Below are 17,356 nucleotides of genomic sequence, written 5' to 3'. Positions count from 1 at the left end.
AGGCAAAAAAATCTGGGTCAGACTATCCTGAGTCTCTGTCCACTTGCTTAGCACCCTCGAACACTCTCCAGAGGTTCCAGCTGTTCTTGGCTGCCCAGAAGCAGCAATAATATGCTCTGTCTCCATCTATGCTAGTGGAGCTTCTGACAAGTTTCCCAGTGAAGTTGGTAATGTTGGGAGTCCGGTTGTAGATGGGTCACCAGCCTGTTCACCGCCATTGTGGTTAGATCTCTCCATGGTGGGCAGTGTCCAAAAACTTCTGGGGGCCCATTAGCATGAGGCTTCCCAGTGCTGATGCCTGGTGGAGCTGAGCCAATGGTGGGAAACTCCTAGGAAACATCGCTAGTGTAGACAGGGTCTCTCTGGGTGGTTAGTAGAACTATTCCTTGGTTATACTACACTCACCCACCAACCAACCCCTCCCCACAAAGATCTTCCCCAAGCTGGTCTGCCCCATGTTATTGGCACAAGTCAATCCGTAACGTTAGCGTTTTCCTAGGAAGAGAAGAGTGGTGAATTCGTGGGTTCTTCACTATCACTCATGTAACCACAGTGAAGGTATTGTTCATATATGTTGTTGCAGCAGTGTGTGATGACAGTGTAATGACCAAGTAAGATTTTGTGGGAAGGACCATAGAGCCATCACTGCACCTCTTCTGTAGTTAATAAACCTGTATTTGGTGCGTGAACTCAGTCTAGTCTGAGTAGCTCAGAAAACCTCGAACTTGCCTGCATTCATAAGAACATAAGAACATAAGAAAGGCCGTACCGGGTCAGACCAAAGGTCCATCTAGCCCAGTATCTGTCTACCGACAGTGGCCAATGCCAGGTGCCCCTGAGGGAGTGAACCTAACAGGCAATGATCAAGTGATCTCTCTCCTGCCATCCATCTCCATCCTCTGACGAACAGAGGCTAGGGACACCATTCTTACCCATCCTGGCTAATAGCCATTTATGGACTTAGCCACCATGAATTTATCCAGTCCCCTTTTAAACATTGTTATAGTCCTAACCTTCACAACCTCCTCAGGTAAGGAGTTCCACAAGTTGACTGTGCGCTGCGTGAAGAAGAACTTCCTTTTATTTGTTTTAAACCTGCTGCCTATTAATTTCATTTGGTGACCCCTAGTTCTTGTATTATGGGAATAAGTAAATAACTTTTCCTTATCCACTTTCTCAACATCACTCATGATTTTATATACCTCTATCATGTCCCCCCTTAGTCTTCTCTTTTCCAAACTGAAGAGTCCTAGCCTCTTTAATCTTTCCTCATATGGGACCCTCTCTAAACCCCTAATCATTTTAGTTGCTCTTTTCTGAACCTTTTCTAGTGCTAGAATATCTTTTTTGAGGTGAGGAGACCACATCTGTACACAGTATTCGAGATGTGGGCATACCATGGATTTATATAAGGGCAATAATATATTCTCAGTCTTATTCTCTATCCCCTTTTTAATGATTCCTAACATCCTGTTTGCTTCTTTGACCGCCTCTGCACACTGCGTGGACATCTTCAGAGAACTATCCACGATAACTCCAAGATCTTTTTCCTGACTCGTTGTAGCTAAATTAGCCCCCATCATGTTGTATGTATAGTTGAGGTTATTTTTTCCAATGTGCATTACTTTACATTTATCCACATTAAATTTCATTTGCCATTTTGTTGCCCAATCACTTAGTTTTGTGAGATCTTTTTGAAGTTCTTCACAATCTGCTTTGGTCTTAACTATCTTGAGTAGTTTAGTGTCATCTGCAAACTTTGCCACCTCACTGTTTACCCCTTTCTCCAGATCATTTATGAATAAATTGAATAGGATTGGTCCTAGGACTGACCCTTGGGGAACACCACTAGTTACCCCTCTCCATTCTGAGAATTTACCATTAATTCCTACCCTTTGTTCCCTGTCCTTTAACCAGTTCTCAATCCATGAAAGGACCTTTCCTTTTATCCCATGACAGCTTAATTTACGTAAGAGCCTTTGGTGAGGGACCTTGTCAAAGGCTTTCTGGAAATCTAAGTACACTATGTCCACCGGATCCCCCTTGTCCACATGTTTGTTGACCCCTTCAAAGAACTCTAATAGATTAGTAAGACACGATTTCCCTTTACAGAAACCATGTTGACTATTGCTCAAGAGTTTGTTTTTCTATGTGTCTGACAATTTTATTCTTCAGCCCTATTGAGTTCTGTAGCAGTTGGTGTGCTCCTGCTGTTCATTTCAGCACAGAGCCAGGACTGCGCAGACTGTCCCAAGAAAGCAATGAATCGATTTGCCTTTCGCTGTGACACCTTAGTGCATCCCTGCAATATGGTCACCCATGGCTTGAGCTGCTCCTAGGGAGAAGTACTATTTTACACTGAAAATAAGTCCCTGCGCTGCTCTTGGGGAAAGGGCTGCCTGGACATTATAAATACTAACTTGCCTTCACCCCTTCATGCCTGTTCAGTTGGGGTCTGGCACTCCTGAGCTGGAGAGTAAATCAGAGACATACAAGTGATGTTAGAACACAACCCATCAAGGGGTTCCAAATACCAGCTTGGAGCAGGTCACTTGTGGTACGCCCAGCTGTTCCCCAGCTTAACCAGTTTTTAGGCAGAGCAGTGATTTGCTGCAGTTCCTCCTCCAGCACACGAATCACCCTGGGAATCATCCTGTAGCCTTTGTGTGCTGTGATTGATGGCGCTGCCTAAGTTCATCCTGGGCTAGCAGCATGTTAGTCTCTCTGGGTTCCCTTTGCAGAAGGTTTGGCTGGAGCCAGTTTATGCAATTTGTATAAATCCTAGCCATGATTTTCAAATGTTGGTGCCTAAATTTAGGCTTCTGTGCCCAGAGTTAGGCACCTAAATAAAAGATCTAATTTCTTCAAATATACTGAGTACCCAGCTGTTCTCAGGGGAGTCGATGGGACTGCTTGGTATGCAGCCATTGGGGAATTAAGTCACCTGTTTAGGTACCTTAAATATGGACTTAGCAGGCTAACCTTAGGCATCTGTGTTAAAAGTGTCTGTCCCAGGGAATGTCTCCCTGGCTTCCTCCTTGTGTCCTGTAAAGCTGCTAAAGCCTTGTCTGTCTGTCTGTCTGTGTCTGTCTCTTTAGAATGACTCCTGGGGGAAGCAGTATTCCTATGCGCTGTTCAAGGCGATGAGTCACATGCTCTGCATTGGCTATGGGCAGCAGGCTCCCGTTGGCATGTCAGATGTGTGGCTCACTATGCTGAGCATGATCGTTGGTGCCACCTGCTATGCCATGTTCATCGGCCATGCCACAGCCCTCATCCAGTCTCTGGACTCCTCACGGCGGCAGTACCAGGAGAAGGTAAGGACCCTGCTTTGCCACAATTAGATTAGCGCTGAGGTGTCACCAGTTTATGGATGGTTAGTGTCTTTTCATTCACTCAAAGAAAACCCCATTGGCCCCTAGGAAGAAATCAGCATAACAGCCGCAGAAGGCTGACTGCAGGGAGGCTGGCCAACCCATGACTCCACTCTCTTTCTAAAGGGACGCTATCAACTTCAGTGGCAGCTAAATTTTCACCCACTTTGTCTCTTTCAGGTTTAGTTTCAAAGCCCATGTCAATCTTCCAGCGAGCGCTGCTGTTTTTTAGCCAGGCCTTTCTTTAAAAGTATCAATTCCAACAACTCCAGCACTTGTGAGCAACCCTGTGCTACCATATTGCTGCATGTAGCTCAAAGCACGCGCGAGCCAAACAGACAATGAGTAGGCTGTGTAGCTGCTAGATTCACCGCAGGGCGATGCGGTGGCCAAATGTGATGACGTTACAGTGTCATGCTATTACATTGCACCCTTGTGTGTTAGCTGATGCAAAGTTAAGACAATAAGTCTGGTAGCACAGTTCTGTGATGGAGTTATTTTGTCCCAGCTGATACAAAAGGGCAGGAGTTCTAACTTAATTTGAAGCAGCCAGGCCCTGCATGGTAATGAAGAAGAAAAAGTGCTTGTAGAACTGTGCGTAGCTGTGGGCCTAGAGTATAGGTGCCCAGAAGCGAGGAGTCTACTTAACAGCAAGGGAGTTAGGTGCCTGTTTCCAAGTATGGAGGTAACCAAGCACTGGTCAATAGAGTTCAATCACCTCTGGACAAGGAGGTAGGTGGTCAGGGGAGCCAAGGTACCTCCAGAGTGGGAGACAGACGATCTAGTGGTCAGGGTGCTAGGAGTCAGGAGACCTGAGTTTTAATCCAGACTCTGGTACTGATTTGCAGGGTGACATTAGGCAAGTGATATTCCATCTCTATGCCTCAGTTTTCCCATCTACAAATTTGGGGGGTGATTATTATTTATATGGGTAAAGCAACATGTTTTTAGGCTTCATAGAAGTGAGTTTTAAGGAGACACTGGAAGGAGATGGAGGGGTAGAATTGTGGGTCTGGACTAGAAGAAGGTTCCAGCCATAGGAGATCAAAACTGGAAGTGTGAGGAGGAAGAAACAGGAGTGGCCGGTTGTGTAGCTTGCACAGAGAGCAGGGGCAAGGTAGGGAGCAAAAGGGAACAAGAACAAAAGTAGGCAGGATCTCATTTGTGGGGGGAGCTTGAACCTGAATTTGACTGAAAAGTTGAGAGGGAGCCAGGAAAGGAACTTGAAGGGAAGCTGGGTATGATCAGAGCAGCAGGCAATGTAGATAATTTTGCCACTATATTGTGGATGGTTTGGAAGTGGGAAAAGAGAGAGTGAGGAATGCAAAAGTGAAGGAGCCTGCAGCAGTCACAGTGCAAATTGTTCAAGTGTGTGTAGAATGTTTATACAAATGTGTTTGAAATGGCAGTGTGTAACTGAAGACTGATTTGCAAATTCAGCTGCCTGGACTTTGTAGCAACAACTCAGTTTGCATCTGTGGGTCTAGGCAGTAGGGTTTGGTCCAGCCAGATTTGAAGTCCAGGGTGGAATGTGGCCCATTTGTGTTTGATTCTGATCAATGTGCATAGTCCAGAGCTCTCAAGCACCAAACAGGAAATAAGGACACAGTTTAACCATGGGGATTGGAGTGGGGGGTGGTTGGAGGGGTGTAACATTTAAAGCGGGAATAGAATTTCAGGATGTTGTGAATGAGAGGTTAATCCTGCATGTATCTGAACACCCCCAGGGAAATCTTTATGGCAGAGTCAATGAGCAGTGAGAACATAACAAAAATATATTTTGTGTGTGCTGGTTACAGCGTATTCATTTCCCCTGGGTTTCTCTCAGGCGCACAGCCAGACAGAATCTAGTACATTCAATTTCCTGTTGCAAATGGGGCAAAAGATGGCCTAAAAACAAATATATATTTATTTTCTGCATTCCTGGAACTTGTATAGCCATAATTAAAAATGAGTCTGCTTCATGATTTTCAGCTCCCCATCTCAATTTAGCTCAGTCCTCCTGAGACAGCATTTTTGCTGGAGCATATTAGAAGCAGAGAGGTTTGGAGGATTGATTTGGAGAGGCAGCCATCAGGCTGGGACTTATCCTGAGTTGTTGTAGTTGTTTGTATTCCCGCAGTGCCTAGCAGCCCTAGTTGCGGACCAGGTCCCCACAGTGCTTTGGGCCAGGGCCGGCTCCAGACCCCAGCGCGCCAAGCAGACGCGTGGGGTGGCATTGTCCTGGCAGGGCGGCATTTGGCTCCGGTGGACCTTCCGCAGTCATGCCTGCGGGAGGTCCACCGGAGCCCCGGGACGAGCGGACCTGCCGCAGGCATGACTGCGGAGGGTCCCTTCTTCCCGCGACTCCGCTTGAGCTCCCGCAGGCATGACTGCGGCGGGTGCGCTGGTCCCGCGGCTCGGACGGAGCTCCCGCAGGCATGCCTGCGGATGCTCCACCGGAGCCGCGGGACCACGGGACCGTCCGCAGCCACTTCTGCCCCGGCCACGGGACCGGGGAAGGGCGGGGCGGCGGAATTTCTAGAGCCGCCCCTGCTTTGGGCTGTGCCTCATTGGAATGGACGTTCTTGTGCAGTGGTCCGTATTGTTTGTCCGGATGGGCTGTTTCATGGGTGTGATGGTGGTGGCCCTGCGTGGAGGAGCAGACAGAAAGTGTTGGTTTGGGGGATCTTTTATTGTATTCTTGGTTTTAAACAAAACTTTCCCTCAGGAAAAGGTTCAGATTCAAGCTTGCAATAAAGTTTTAGGCTGGCTTATATTTTAGCCAAGCCAGTTTGCTCTTGCATTAGAAAGGCCAGTTGCACAAACAGGGCTTTGGAGGGCCAGAACTCAGGGCCAGATTCTGTGGTCATCAGTGGGAGACTTGTCTGAGGAAGGAGTGCATGAGGTGGCCCTACCTTCTTCAGTTTGTGATCTGAGCCATTGAATGGTTGGACAGTCTGCTCCAGTTCTAGCTATTGATCGCTCCTTGTGCCCACCCCTCGCTGAATCTAAGTGCCACATGTACAAGAACAAACAGATCCTCACAGTGCTCCATGGGGTCAGGGAGCTGAGACACAGTGAGATTCAGTGACTTGGGCCTGGAATTGAACACACATCATGGGCGACTAAGCCCCATGTGTAACCGCAAGTGCATCCTTGCTCTTGAGCATCTTTTCTTCTTCCCTTGCATCAAGTCTGGCAGGGCATTGGCACAGCAGTTCTCCGAAGGTACCCCTGGCCTGCTGGTGATGCTGCCCAGATACCTCCAGGAAACTGCTATGCACAGGGAAAGCTCCCACAACAGAGAGATGCTGGCTCATTTGGCATGTGAGCTGGGCTCAATCCTGGGGCGTGCTCCATGCCGTCAACTGCCAGGCTCTTCAGTGGGAATTGTGGGCATTCAGCACCTCAGGGATCCTTTCCCTGCCATTGCAGAAGCCTTTGGCCCTTAGGTACCTTGGTCCTTCCTGTTTGCCGCCTGTTGTTCGTACCAATCTAGTCTTCTGAGGGCTGTGATACTTATGTCTCAGCTCAGTTGTTGGGTTAGTGTGCAGGTGCTGGGTGGTGCTGGTGGCCTGTGATCTCCAGGAGGCCAGGCTCGATGGTCTGGTCCAGTGGTTCTTAGCCAGGGGTATGTGTACCCCTGGGAGTACTTAGAGGTCTTCCAGGGATACATCAACTCATCTAGATATTTGCCTAGTTTTACAAGAAGCTACATAAAAAGTAGAACTGTCAAGCAATTAAAAAAATTAATCGTGATTAATCATACATTTAAAATTAATTAAGATGAATCGCACTGTTAAACAATAATAGAATACCATTTATTTAATTTTTTTTGATGTTTTCTACATTTTGCAAGGTATTTGTATGCCAGATGCGCTAAAGATTCATATGTCCCTTCATGCTTCAGCCACCATTCCAGAGGCTATGCATCCATGCTGATGACAGGTTCTGCTCAATAACAATCCAAAGCAGAGCAGACCGATGCATGTTCATTTTCATCATCTGAGTCAGATGTCACCAGCAGAAGGTTGATTTTCTTTTTTGGTGGTTCGGGTTCTGTAGTTTCTGCATTGGAGTGTTGCTCTTTTATGACTTCTGAAAGCATGCTCCACACTTCATCCCTCTCAGATTTTGGATGGCACTTCAGATTCTTAAACCTTGGGTCAAGTGCAGTAGCTATTTTTAGAAATCTCACATTGGTACCTTCTGTGCATTTTGTCAAATCCTGCAGTGACAGTGTTCGTAAATCAAACAACATGGGCTGGGTCATCATTCGAGACTGCTATAACATGAAATATATGGCAGAATGCAGGTAAAATAGAGCAGGGAACATACAGTTCTCCCCCAAGGAGTTCAGTCACAAATTTAATTAAAGCACTATTTGCTTAACAAACATCAGTAGAATGGAAGCATGTCCTCTGGAATGGTGGCTGAAGCATGAAGGGGCATATGAATGTTTAGCGTATCTGGCCACATAAATACCTTGCAACGCCAGCTACAAAAGTGCCATGTGAACACCTGTTCTCACTTTCAGGTGACATTGTAAATAAGAAGCAGGCTGCATTATCTCCCATAAATGTAAACAAACTTGTTTGTCTTAGAAATTGACTGAACAAGAATTAGGACTGAGTGGACTTGTAGGCTCTAAAGTTTTACATTGTTTCGTTTTTGGGTGCAGTTATGTAACAAAAAAAAATCTACATTTGTAAATTACACTTTCACAATAAGATTGCACTACAGTACTTGTATGCGGTGAATTGAAAAATACTATTTCTTTTGTTTATCATTTTTACAGTGCAAATATTTGTAATAAAAAATAATATAAAGTGAGCACTGCACACTTTGTATTCTGTGTTGTAATATAAATCAGTATAGCAGAAAATGTAGAAAAACATCCAAAATATTTAATACATTTCATTTGGTATTCTATTGTTTAACAGTTCAAATAATCATGATTAATTTTTTTAATTGCAGTTAAGTTTTTTGAATTAATCGCATGAGTTAGCTGCAATTAATCGACAGCCCTAATAAAAAAACACTAGCGAAGTCAGTACAAACTAAAATTCCATACAGACAATGACTTGTTTATACTGCTGTAGATACTATGCACTGAAATGTAAGTACAATATTTGTATTCCAAATGATTTATTTTATAATTAGGTGGTAAAAATGAGAACAAGGGTGTTAGGTTCTATGGGGGCTGTAGGCCCTCCCAAGGTGCTCTGCAAGAACGAGGCCCACGCACACTGTGAGCTATTGGCTTTAATGAAGGTAAAATGACACACCCGCAACGGGGACTCCAAGCGTTGCTGTCACGGAGGTGGGGAACCCAGCGCCCCGGAACTCGGCCTGGTACGGAGTCCAAAAGCAAACACAAATCATGCTCATATTTATATAAACAGCAGCAAGCTAGCTCATACATAATGCAATAGGGACTTTCCACCCTCTGGGGCCACCCCCTTGGCCAACAGCCTAGGGGCTTTCCACGCAGCGGTTCCAGCCGGTTATGGCAGGTTGGAACTGGCATGCCATGTCCTACAGTGACTGGGTGCTGAGAAAGCAAAACTGCCTAAGCTAGGCCGTAACAAAATCTTCCGTGGTTCCCTGTCCTCCTACAAAGAGGAGGGATAGCTCAGTGGTTTGAGTGTTGACCTGCTAAACCCAGGGCTGTGAGTTCAATCCTTGAGGGGGCCACTTAGGGATCTGGGGCAAAATCAGTACTTGGTCCTGCTAGTGAAGGCAGGGGCCTGGACTCAATGACTTTTGAAGGTCCCTTTCAGTTCTATGAGATACATATAAGCCATTGTTCAGTAACAGTGTGCTGTGACACTTTTGTATTTTTAGGTCTGATTTTTGTAAGCAAGTACTTTTTAAGTGAGGTGAAACTTGGGAGCATGCAAGACCAATCAGACTCCTGGAAGTGGTACAGTAGTCTGGAAAGGTTGAGTTCCACTGGTCTGGTCCCTTCTGGCCTGGAACGCTGTGGTTCTGTGATGGGGCCTGACTGAGCACTGCTTGTTGTTTTCTGCCTTGCCTTGAAAGGGCTGATTGTCCAGTGACATCCCAGGGAGGGTAGAAAATGGCTGCTCCCAAAGCTGTGAACTTTACACTCAAAGCCACTTTGCCATATAAATGGTGCAATTCAGCCAAGAATCCCCCTGGCATCTTGCTGTGCTAGAGCAGACTTGGTGAGGCTTTTCCCCCTTGCTGAATCTGATGTTTTACATTGTTTATTCCCCCTTAGCCATGTCGCAAACCCATGAATCCCCCTCCCTGCCTATCTGCCAGCCCGTCCTCTTCTCCAGGCTCCCTCCAGCTCTGGCTGCACTGGTGATTAAAGGTGTTGTGTAAGAGGAGCTCAGGTGTTGGGCTCCCAGCAGGGCCATGTGCACAGGTGGGGGGAGGGTGACATGGGCTGTCAGAGGAGGCCAGGCTCAATGAGAAATTTGCCACTGTTCATCTCCAGCTGCTTCCAGTCTCCTGATCGCTGCGCCGAGAAGTCCTATTGATTTCTCATTGTCCGAGAACTCAGCAGGATTAATATTAATGGGAAGTCATTATTCATCCCCCTTGATAGACTTTGTAACCTTGAGCCAGCTGGGAGAGCGGAATGTACTGCCTCCGTACTTCTTTGAACAGGACAGAGAGGGCTGGGCTCATAAGAAAGGCCATACTGGGTCAGACCAAAGGTCGATCTAGCCCAGTGTCCTGTCTTCCAACAGTGGCCAATGCCAGGTGCCCCAGAGGGAATGAATAGAACAGGTAATCATCAAGTGATCCATCCCTGTGTTGCCCATTCCCAGCTTCTGGCAAACAGAGGCTAGGGACACCATTCTGCCCATCCTGGCTAATAGCCATTGGTGGACTTATCCTCCATGAACTTATCTAGTTCTTTTTTTAACCCTGTTATAGTCTTGGCCTTCACAACATCCTCTGGCAAGGAGTTCCACAGGTTGACTGTGCATTGTGTGCGGGCTCCCTGGACCCCACTTCTCCCTCTCTCAACCCAACAGTAGGCACGGGGAGCTAGGTGTGTCGTGTAGGGAGGTGTTGCTCTCCCGTATTATCTCCTGAGATGCAGCCACTGACAAGAACTAGGTCTTGCTGCTTTTAGCTGTGCAGAGTCCAATCTAGCTGAAATTTCTTCCCAGAGCCCCTTCTCCCTTTCCAGATCTCACATGCTCTCTCAAGCTCTCTTCTCCACACCTTCGTTGCTCTCCATGCTACCCATTCTAAGGCAGCTGTAAATATATAGTTACGTGCTGGACTGTTCAGTAAATACTTGCATGTTGCCCCAGACTGGTTTGTCACTGCCCCAAAGGGGCAGCATCAGTTCTCATGTACAGTCACGGGGGACTGTTGGCTTGTACGGGTTTTTTTTCAAAGAGGTATTAAAACAGGGGTGGGCAAACTTTTTGGCCTGAGGGCCACATCCAGGTGGGGAAATTGCATGCAGGGCCATGAATATAGGGCTGGGGCAGGGGGTTGGGATGTGGGAGGGAGTTTGGAGTGTGGAAGGGGGTTCAGTGTGCAGGAAGGGGCTCAGGGCAAGGGGTTGGGGTGCAGGAGGAGTGTGGGGTGTACAAGGGGGCTCAGGGCAGGGGGTTGGGCTGCAGGAGGGGTGCGGGGTGTGGCAGCGGTCTCAGGGAAGGGGGTTGTGGAGCGGGGTGCAGGAGGGATTCGGGGTGTGGGCTCAGGCATGCAGGAGTGAAAACAGGAAAACCATATCACACTTGGAGTTGCAGCTAGCAAGAGATGTTAAGAGTAACAAGAAGGGTTTCTTCAGATATGTTAGCAATAAGAAAAAAGTCAATGAAAGTGTGGGCTCCTTAATGAGAGAGGCAACCTAGTGAGAGAGGATGTGGAAAAAGCTAATGTACTCAATGCTTTTTTTGCCTCTGTCTTCACAAACAAGGTCAGCTCCCAGACTGCTGCACTGGGCAGCACAGTATGGGGAGAAGGTGACCAGCCCTCTGTGGAGAAAGAAGTGGTTCAAGACTATTTAGAAAAACTGGATGAGCACAAGTCCATGGGGCCGGGTGCGCTGCATCTGAGGGTGCTAAAGGAGTTGGTGGATGTGATTGCAGAGCCATTGGCCATTAACTTTGAAAACTCATGGCGATCGGGGGAGCTCCTATAAAAAAGCTTATGTAGTTCCCATCTTTAAAAAAGGGATGAAGGAGGATCCAGGGAACTACAGCCAGTCAGCCTCACCTCAGTCCCTGGAAAAATCATGGAGCAGGTCCTCAAGGAATCAATTCTGAAGCACTTAGAGGAGAGGAAAGTGATCAGAAACAGCATGGATTCACCAAGGGCAAGTCATGCCTGACTAACCTAATTGCCTTCTATAAGGTGATAACTGGGCAGGGCCACCCAGAGGATTCAGGGGGCCTGGGGCAAAGCAATTTTGGGGGCCCCTTCCATAAAAAAAGTGGCAATACTATAGAATACTATATTCTCATGGGGGCCTGGGGCAAATTGCCCCACTTCCCCCTCCCCCCTGGGCAGCCCTGTAACCGGGTCTGTGGATGAGGGGAAAGCAGTGGATGTGTTATTCCTTGACTTCAGCAAAGCTTTTGATACGGTCTCCCACAGTATTCTTGCCAGCAAGTTAAAGAAGTATGGGCTGGATGAATGGACTATAAGGTGGAAAGAAAGCTGGCTAGATCGTCAGGCTTAATGGATAATGATCAACGGCTCCATGTCTAGTTGGCAGCCGGTTTCAAGCGGAGTGCCCCAAGGGTCGGTCCTGGGGCCGGTTTTGTTCAATATCTTCATTAATGATCTGGAGGATGGCATGGACTGCACTCTCAGCAAGTCTGCAGATGACACTAAACTGGGAGAAGTGGTAGATACGGTGGAGGGTAGGGATAGGATACAGGGGGACCTAGACAACTTAGAGAATTGGGCCAAAAGAAACCTGATGAGGTTCAACAAGGACAATGCAGAGTTCTGCACTTAGGACGGAAGAATCCCATGCACTGTTACAGACTAAGGGCCGAATGGCTAGGAAGCAGTTCTGCAGAAAAGGACCTAGGGGTTACAGTTAGCTGGATATGTGTCAACAGTGTGCCCTTGTTGTCATGAAGGCTAATGGCATTTTGGGCTGTATAAGTAGGGGCATTGCCAGCAGATCGAGGGATGTGATCATTCCCTTCTATTTGACATTGGTGAGGCCTCATCTGGAGTACTGTGTCCAGTTTTGGGCCCCACACTACAAGAAGGATGTGGAAAAATTGGAAAGAGTCCAGTAGAAGGCAACAAAAATGATTAGGGGGCTGGAGCACGTGACTTATGAGGAGAGGCTGAGGGAACTGGGATTGTTTAGTCTGCAGAAGAGAAGAATGAGGGGGGATTTGATAGCTGCTTTCAACTACCTGAAAGGGGGTTCCAAAGAAGATGGAGCTAGACTGTTCTCAGTGGTACCAGATGACAGAACAAGGAGTAATGGTCTCAAGTTGCGGGGGGGGGGGTGGTTAGGTTGGATATTAGGAAAAACTTTTTTACTAGGAGGATGGTGAAGCACTGGAATGGGTTACCTAGGGAGGTGGTGGAATCTCCTTCCTTAGAGGTTTTTAAGGTCAGGCTTGACAAAGCCCTGGCTGGTATGATTTAGATGGGAATTGGTCCTGCTTTGAGCAAGTGGTTGGACTAGATGACCTCCTGAGGTCCCTTCCAACCCTGATATTCTATGATTGTATGAATAGTGCTTTAGAAAGGGGCTCCCAGATGCCCAGCCTGGGGCAATAACCCTTTATATCAGCCAGCTCAAGTTGATCCCCAGCATGCAACAGGTGCTGAGGTCTGGGTGCGTCAATCTTATTCAGTAGTTTTCAACCAGGGGTACGTATACCCCTGGGGGTATACAGTAGTCTTTTTGTGGGGTACATCAACTCATCTAGATATTTGCCTAAGGTTTACAACAGGCTACATAAAAAGCACTAGCAAAGTCAGTACAAACTAAAATTTCATCCAGACAATGACTTGTTTATACTGCTCTATATACTGTACACTGAAATATAAGTACATTATTTATATTCCAATTGATTTATTTTATAATTATATGGTAAAAATGAGAAAGTAAGTTTTTCAGTAACAGTGTGCTGTGACACTTTTGTATTTTTAGATCTGATTTTGTAAGCAAGTAGTTTTTAAGTGAGATGAAACTTGCATTGGGGGTACACAAGACAAATCAGACTCCTGAAAGGGGTACAGTAGTCTGGAAAGGTTGAGAGCCACTGATATTATTGACTTTAGCATATATGTGGGTGCACCTGAGCCTGTGCGAGGGTAAGGTTACATGTGAAACACTGTGCATGTGCGTGCATGCGGGGGTGGGATGGTAGGAGTTAACTGCATGTGCAGCACATACCTAGCCAACATGTACAAATCACTGTGGGCCAAACTAATCCATGGCACAACTCCAGTCTTGCCAATGGAATTACACCAGGGATGAACTGGCCAATTACAGGAAAAGGCTAAGATTTTGACATCTGTTATTCCCGTGAGTGAATCTCTGCCGAGGGTGCATGTTTTGGTCCCGTAGCCACGTGCAGCAACAATCTGGCCTGAGAAGAGCATTTGTGTGTGTGTGTCTGCACGTGTTCACAGTGAGGAGAAAGCTCTTGTCATTAGCAGTTCAGTATATTCCACATATGGGGGGAAGGGAAGGTTCAAACTTCATTATCAGTTTTCAAATTCATTTCTGCACATGCATGGGAAAATAAATGAGTAACGCTGAGAGCCGAGCCTCCCTGCTGAGCAGTGACCCCAGCGGGAACAGGAGGTGTCTGCTCCGTGGGCGCTGATTGGAATTGCACAGCCTCTTCGTTCCCCACTCCCACCCCTCCATTGTGCTTTCCTCCTGCTCACTGCTGCAAAAGGAGCATTGTTTTCTCCATTACCCCAGCCTCTCCAGACCCGCTGGCAATGAATATCCCACCCAGGGCGAACTGAGTGCGCAGGCTGGGATCGTTGAAGAGCTGTGTCCCAAGGGAAATCCCAGCCCCAGGGCTTAAGGATATGGCCTGGCGACCAGTGGCTAAAGGGTCCTATACATCTGTGCAGAATGCTGCCCAACTATAACCTGCTCTTGCCCCAACCAGCCTGCTTGAATGTGCTGTTCTGATCACAGGCTGTGTTGGAGGGCAGGTATGGGCGGCCCAAGGGCTTGCCCAGAGATAGCAGCAGATGCGATGATCCAGTGGCTCCAGAAGTTTATTTCCATGCTGTGGGATCTTTATTCAAATCCGGCCACCCTTGTGGATGCCTCCCCTGTCAGATCTGATCTTGCATCTGTCTTAGGGTCGCCTCCACACAGACACCCTCTGTGCTTAACTCGTGCCAGGTCAGAGCCCCAGCTCCATCGGGCTTGGCAGCTCATGGCCCCAGCCCCTCTGGGCTTGGCAGCTCATGGCCCTGGCACCTCCGGGCTTGCTGCATCAGTTATTTATATAAAAAATTGCGTGGGTCCTAGCACCTCTTTCATTACAAATTGAGCACTGGACACCCTTATCAGTGGAGGTGGGTCTTAGGACCTGCACCCACAATCTCCCTCTCTTTCCAGCTGCACTTGCCCTCACCCTCCCCACTCCCTCAGTCTCCCCTGCAATAGAGATATCAGCTCAATAAGGGCTCAGTCTTATTTGGCTCTGGATGGGTGTCCCCTCCATTCCAGCTCCCTGATCCCTTTGTGTTCAAAGGGGCCATAACACCTGCCAGGATTGGGCTCTAGCTTTACATCAGACCTCACAGACTCTGTTCTGTGAAGATTTATTGACCAAACCTGGAGTTCCTCTGTGCTGTGCTCCTGATTCAGGCTGGGATCAGGCCGGTTGGACCCATCTGTCATGGTGCTTGGATCAGGGGTCTCTCCCCAGCCTGGAGACAAAATCATGCAAATGAGTTCTTTGAATGGCTTTTCCTCCCCTAACACATGTTGATGCATAGGGATGTTTTGTCTGGTGCTGGAACACACCATCCTTGCTGGGGCACACCTCCTGGGGGAGCACCCGTAAGAGCAGGCAAGCCCTGCACTGCACCTCCACTGTGTTATGCACCCAGATCAACCCCTAAAGGTATGTCCACACTGCATTGGGAAGGGAGCCTCTCAGGCCAGGTTGACAGCAGGGCTTGCGCTAGCGTGCTATAAATAGCTGTATGGACACTGCGGCTCGGGCTCACATGCCAAGGGGTGAGGGTGGACTTGAGAGCCTGAGCTCCAGCCAAAGCTGCAATGCCAAAGCAACATCTACCCGGCTGTTTTCAGTGCACTAGCCTGAGCCCCACGAACACAAGTGTGTCAGCCTAGGCTGGGAGGCTCACTGCCAGGTGCAGGGTGACTGTACCTTTAGGGTGTGTCTACATAGCAAAAGCCCCTCCTCCACTTAAAACAGCCGTGCAGACACCTTGGCTGGAGCTGGAGCTTGGCACTGAAGCCCATATACATGGTTATTGTTAGCGCCATAGCGCAAACCCAAGTCTGAGACTCAGTGCCATCGGGTTTTGTTTGATGTATAGACACCGGGTGAAACCTGGCACAACTCCCATTGACTTCAGTGGGGCCAGAATTTCACCTCCTGAGCATACAGACTGACTTGTGTGGGCAAAAGGTAACCATTCCCCCACCACAGGGGATGTCCCTCTCATTTGCAGTCTGGCGGCAGAGAGCAGCTGTTTCCATTTCATCAATCTGGTAATTGACCCCTCCCCATCACAGTCCAGCGATGGGATTGTCTGAAACACATCCTCAGCGGAATGGGGACTGATTAACAGCCTGGTGCGGCAGCAGAGGTGGCTGATGGTCATGGCTGGACTGTGCCTGGACCCTGCATGGAGAGTGGAAAAACATACACTGAGTTTTCAACCCATTTCGGGGGGGGGGGGGGTGTAATAGAACATGAGATAAGGACCTTAATTCTACTTACACCCGTGTTAATCAGGAGTAACTCCACAGGAGTCACTGGCGTTGAGTCACTGTAGGATCAGGCCCAGATTGTTCTCAATATTTCAGTGGGATATATGGCTCCTGAAAACCCTCCTGCTGCAGTATAAAAATAGAGCCAGGGCTGAACAGTAAAAATATGATCCCAATCTGAACCCCAGTGTTTAGAGGAGCTGAGAACCAGGATATTTGGTGAAGAGTATTTGCAAAATGTGGCTTTGGATCCAAATGCAGCCATCAAATACTCCAAAAGTTGAGGAGTGGCTAGATCTGGGGATTAGGTTTAGTCCTATCTTTAATAAGAAATCAAAGTTGTGTTACTACAGCATCCCAGAATCACCTGGGCAATGCTATGGAAAGGATATACAGAGCAGACTAAGGCCCTGCCTATGCAAACACTACCACACCTGCTTCACTTTACACACCCAAATAGTCCTGGGGAAGTCAGTGGGAGTCCTTGTCTGTGTGTGAAGCTAAGCATGTGTGGAAATATTGGCAGGATCAGTGTCTAATGTGACAGATTGCACTGATCTTGATTCAAGCGAAAGGTGGGGACTGGAGAAGAGAGGAGTGAGTGGGGAAGGCCAGGAGTCGGAGGAGAGTAGTTCTTCCTATGTGCAGAAACCTTCCTTGCTGATTCCCTGAGAAATGTGTCCAGGTCTATGATATTATAGCTGTCTCATGGAGCCATAACAAGGAGCAATGGGGTAAAATGGGTTTAAAAGTGTTCAGCACCCAAGAGCTTTGAGTGAGCTGTGCAGGGAAGGGGGAATAGACAGAAAACTAGAGTGACCCTCCCTGGGAGAAAAAGATTCCTGATTAGATCCTTCCCTTCTAATACACTAGTGTTGCCTTCCAGGGCTTGCTGGGAAAAGCAGACTTGAAGAAGATGAATTGAGATTTAAATCCCCCCAATTTTCTTCAGAGAGATTCAAATAATCCCTAAATGAGTCTTTTTGGGTTGAACATAGGGGTGTCACTAATCTCTGCATATGTCACTGAGCTCCAGGCAAATTCAAGAGCACAAGCGAGGGAACTGAGCAGATGACTGCAG

At 47.6% G+C, this 17,356-nt stretch overlaps 1 protein-coding gene across 7 annotated transcripts in view; it reads left to right on the top strand.

Moving 5' to 3' along the window:
• The window catches only part of HCN4 (hyperpolarization activated cyclic nucleotide gated potassium channel 4), a 166,116-nt gene that overhangs the window by 109,075 nt on the left and 39,685 nt on the right, over positions 1 to 17,356 (top strand). For all 7 annotated transcript variants that reach the window (XM_039493361.1, XM_039493366.1, XM_039493363.1 and 4 more), the window contains one exon: positions 3,099 to 3,317. In XM_039493361.1, the coding sequence (XP_039349295.1) occupies positions 3,099 to 3,317 (219 nt within the window). The remainder of the gene's footprint in view (positions 1 to 3,098; positions 3,318 to 17,356) is intronic.

Source organism: Mauremys reevesii, linkage group 10 (assembly GCF_016161935.1).
Source record: "Mauremys reevesii isolate NIE-2019 linkage group 10, ASM1616193v1, whole genome shotgun sequence".
NCBI lineage: Eukaryota > Metazoa > Chordata > Testudines > Geoemydidae > Mauremys > Mauremys reevesii.
The sequence above is the reverse complement of the archived record's forward strand: the minus strand, read 5'-3'. Positions and strand labels throughout refer to the sequence as shown.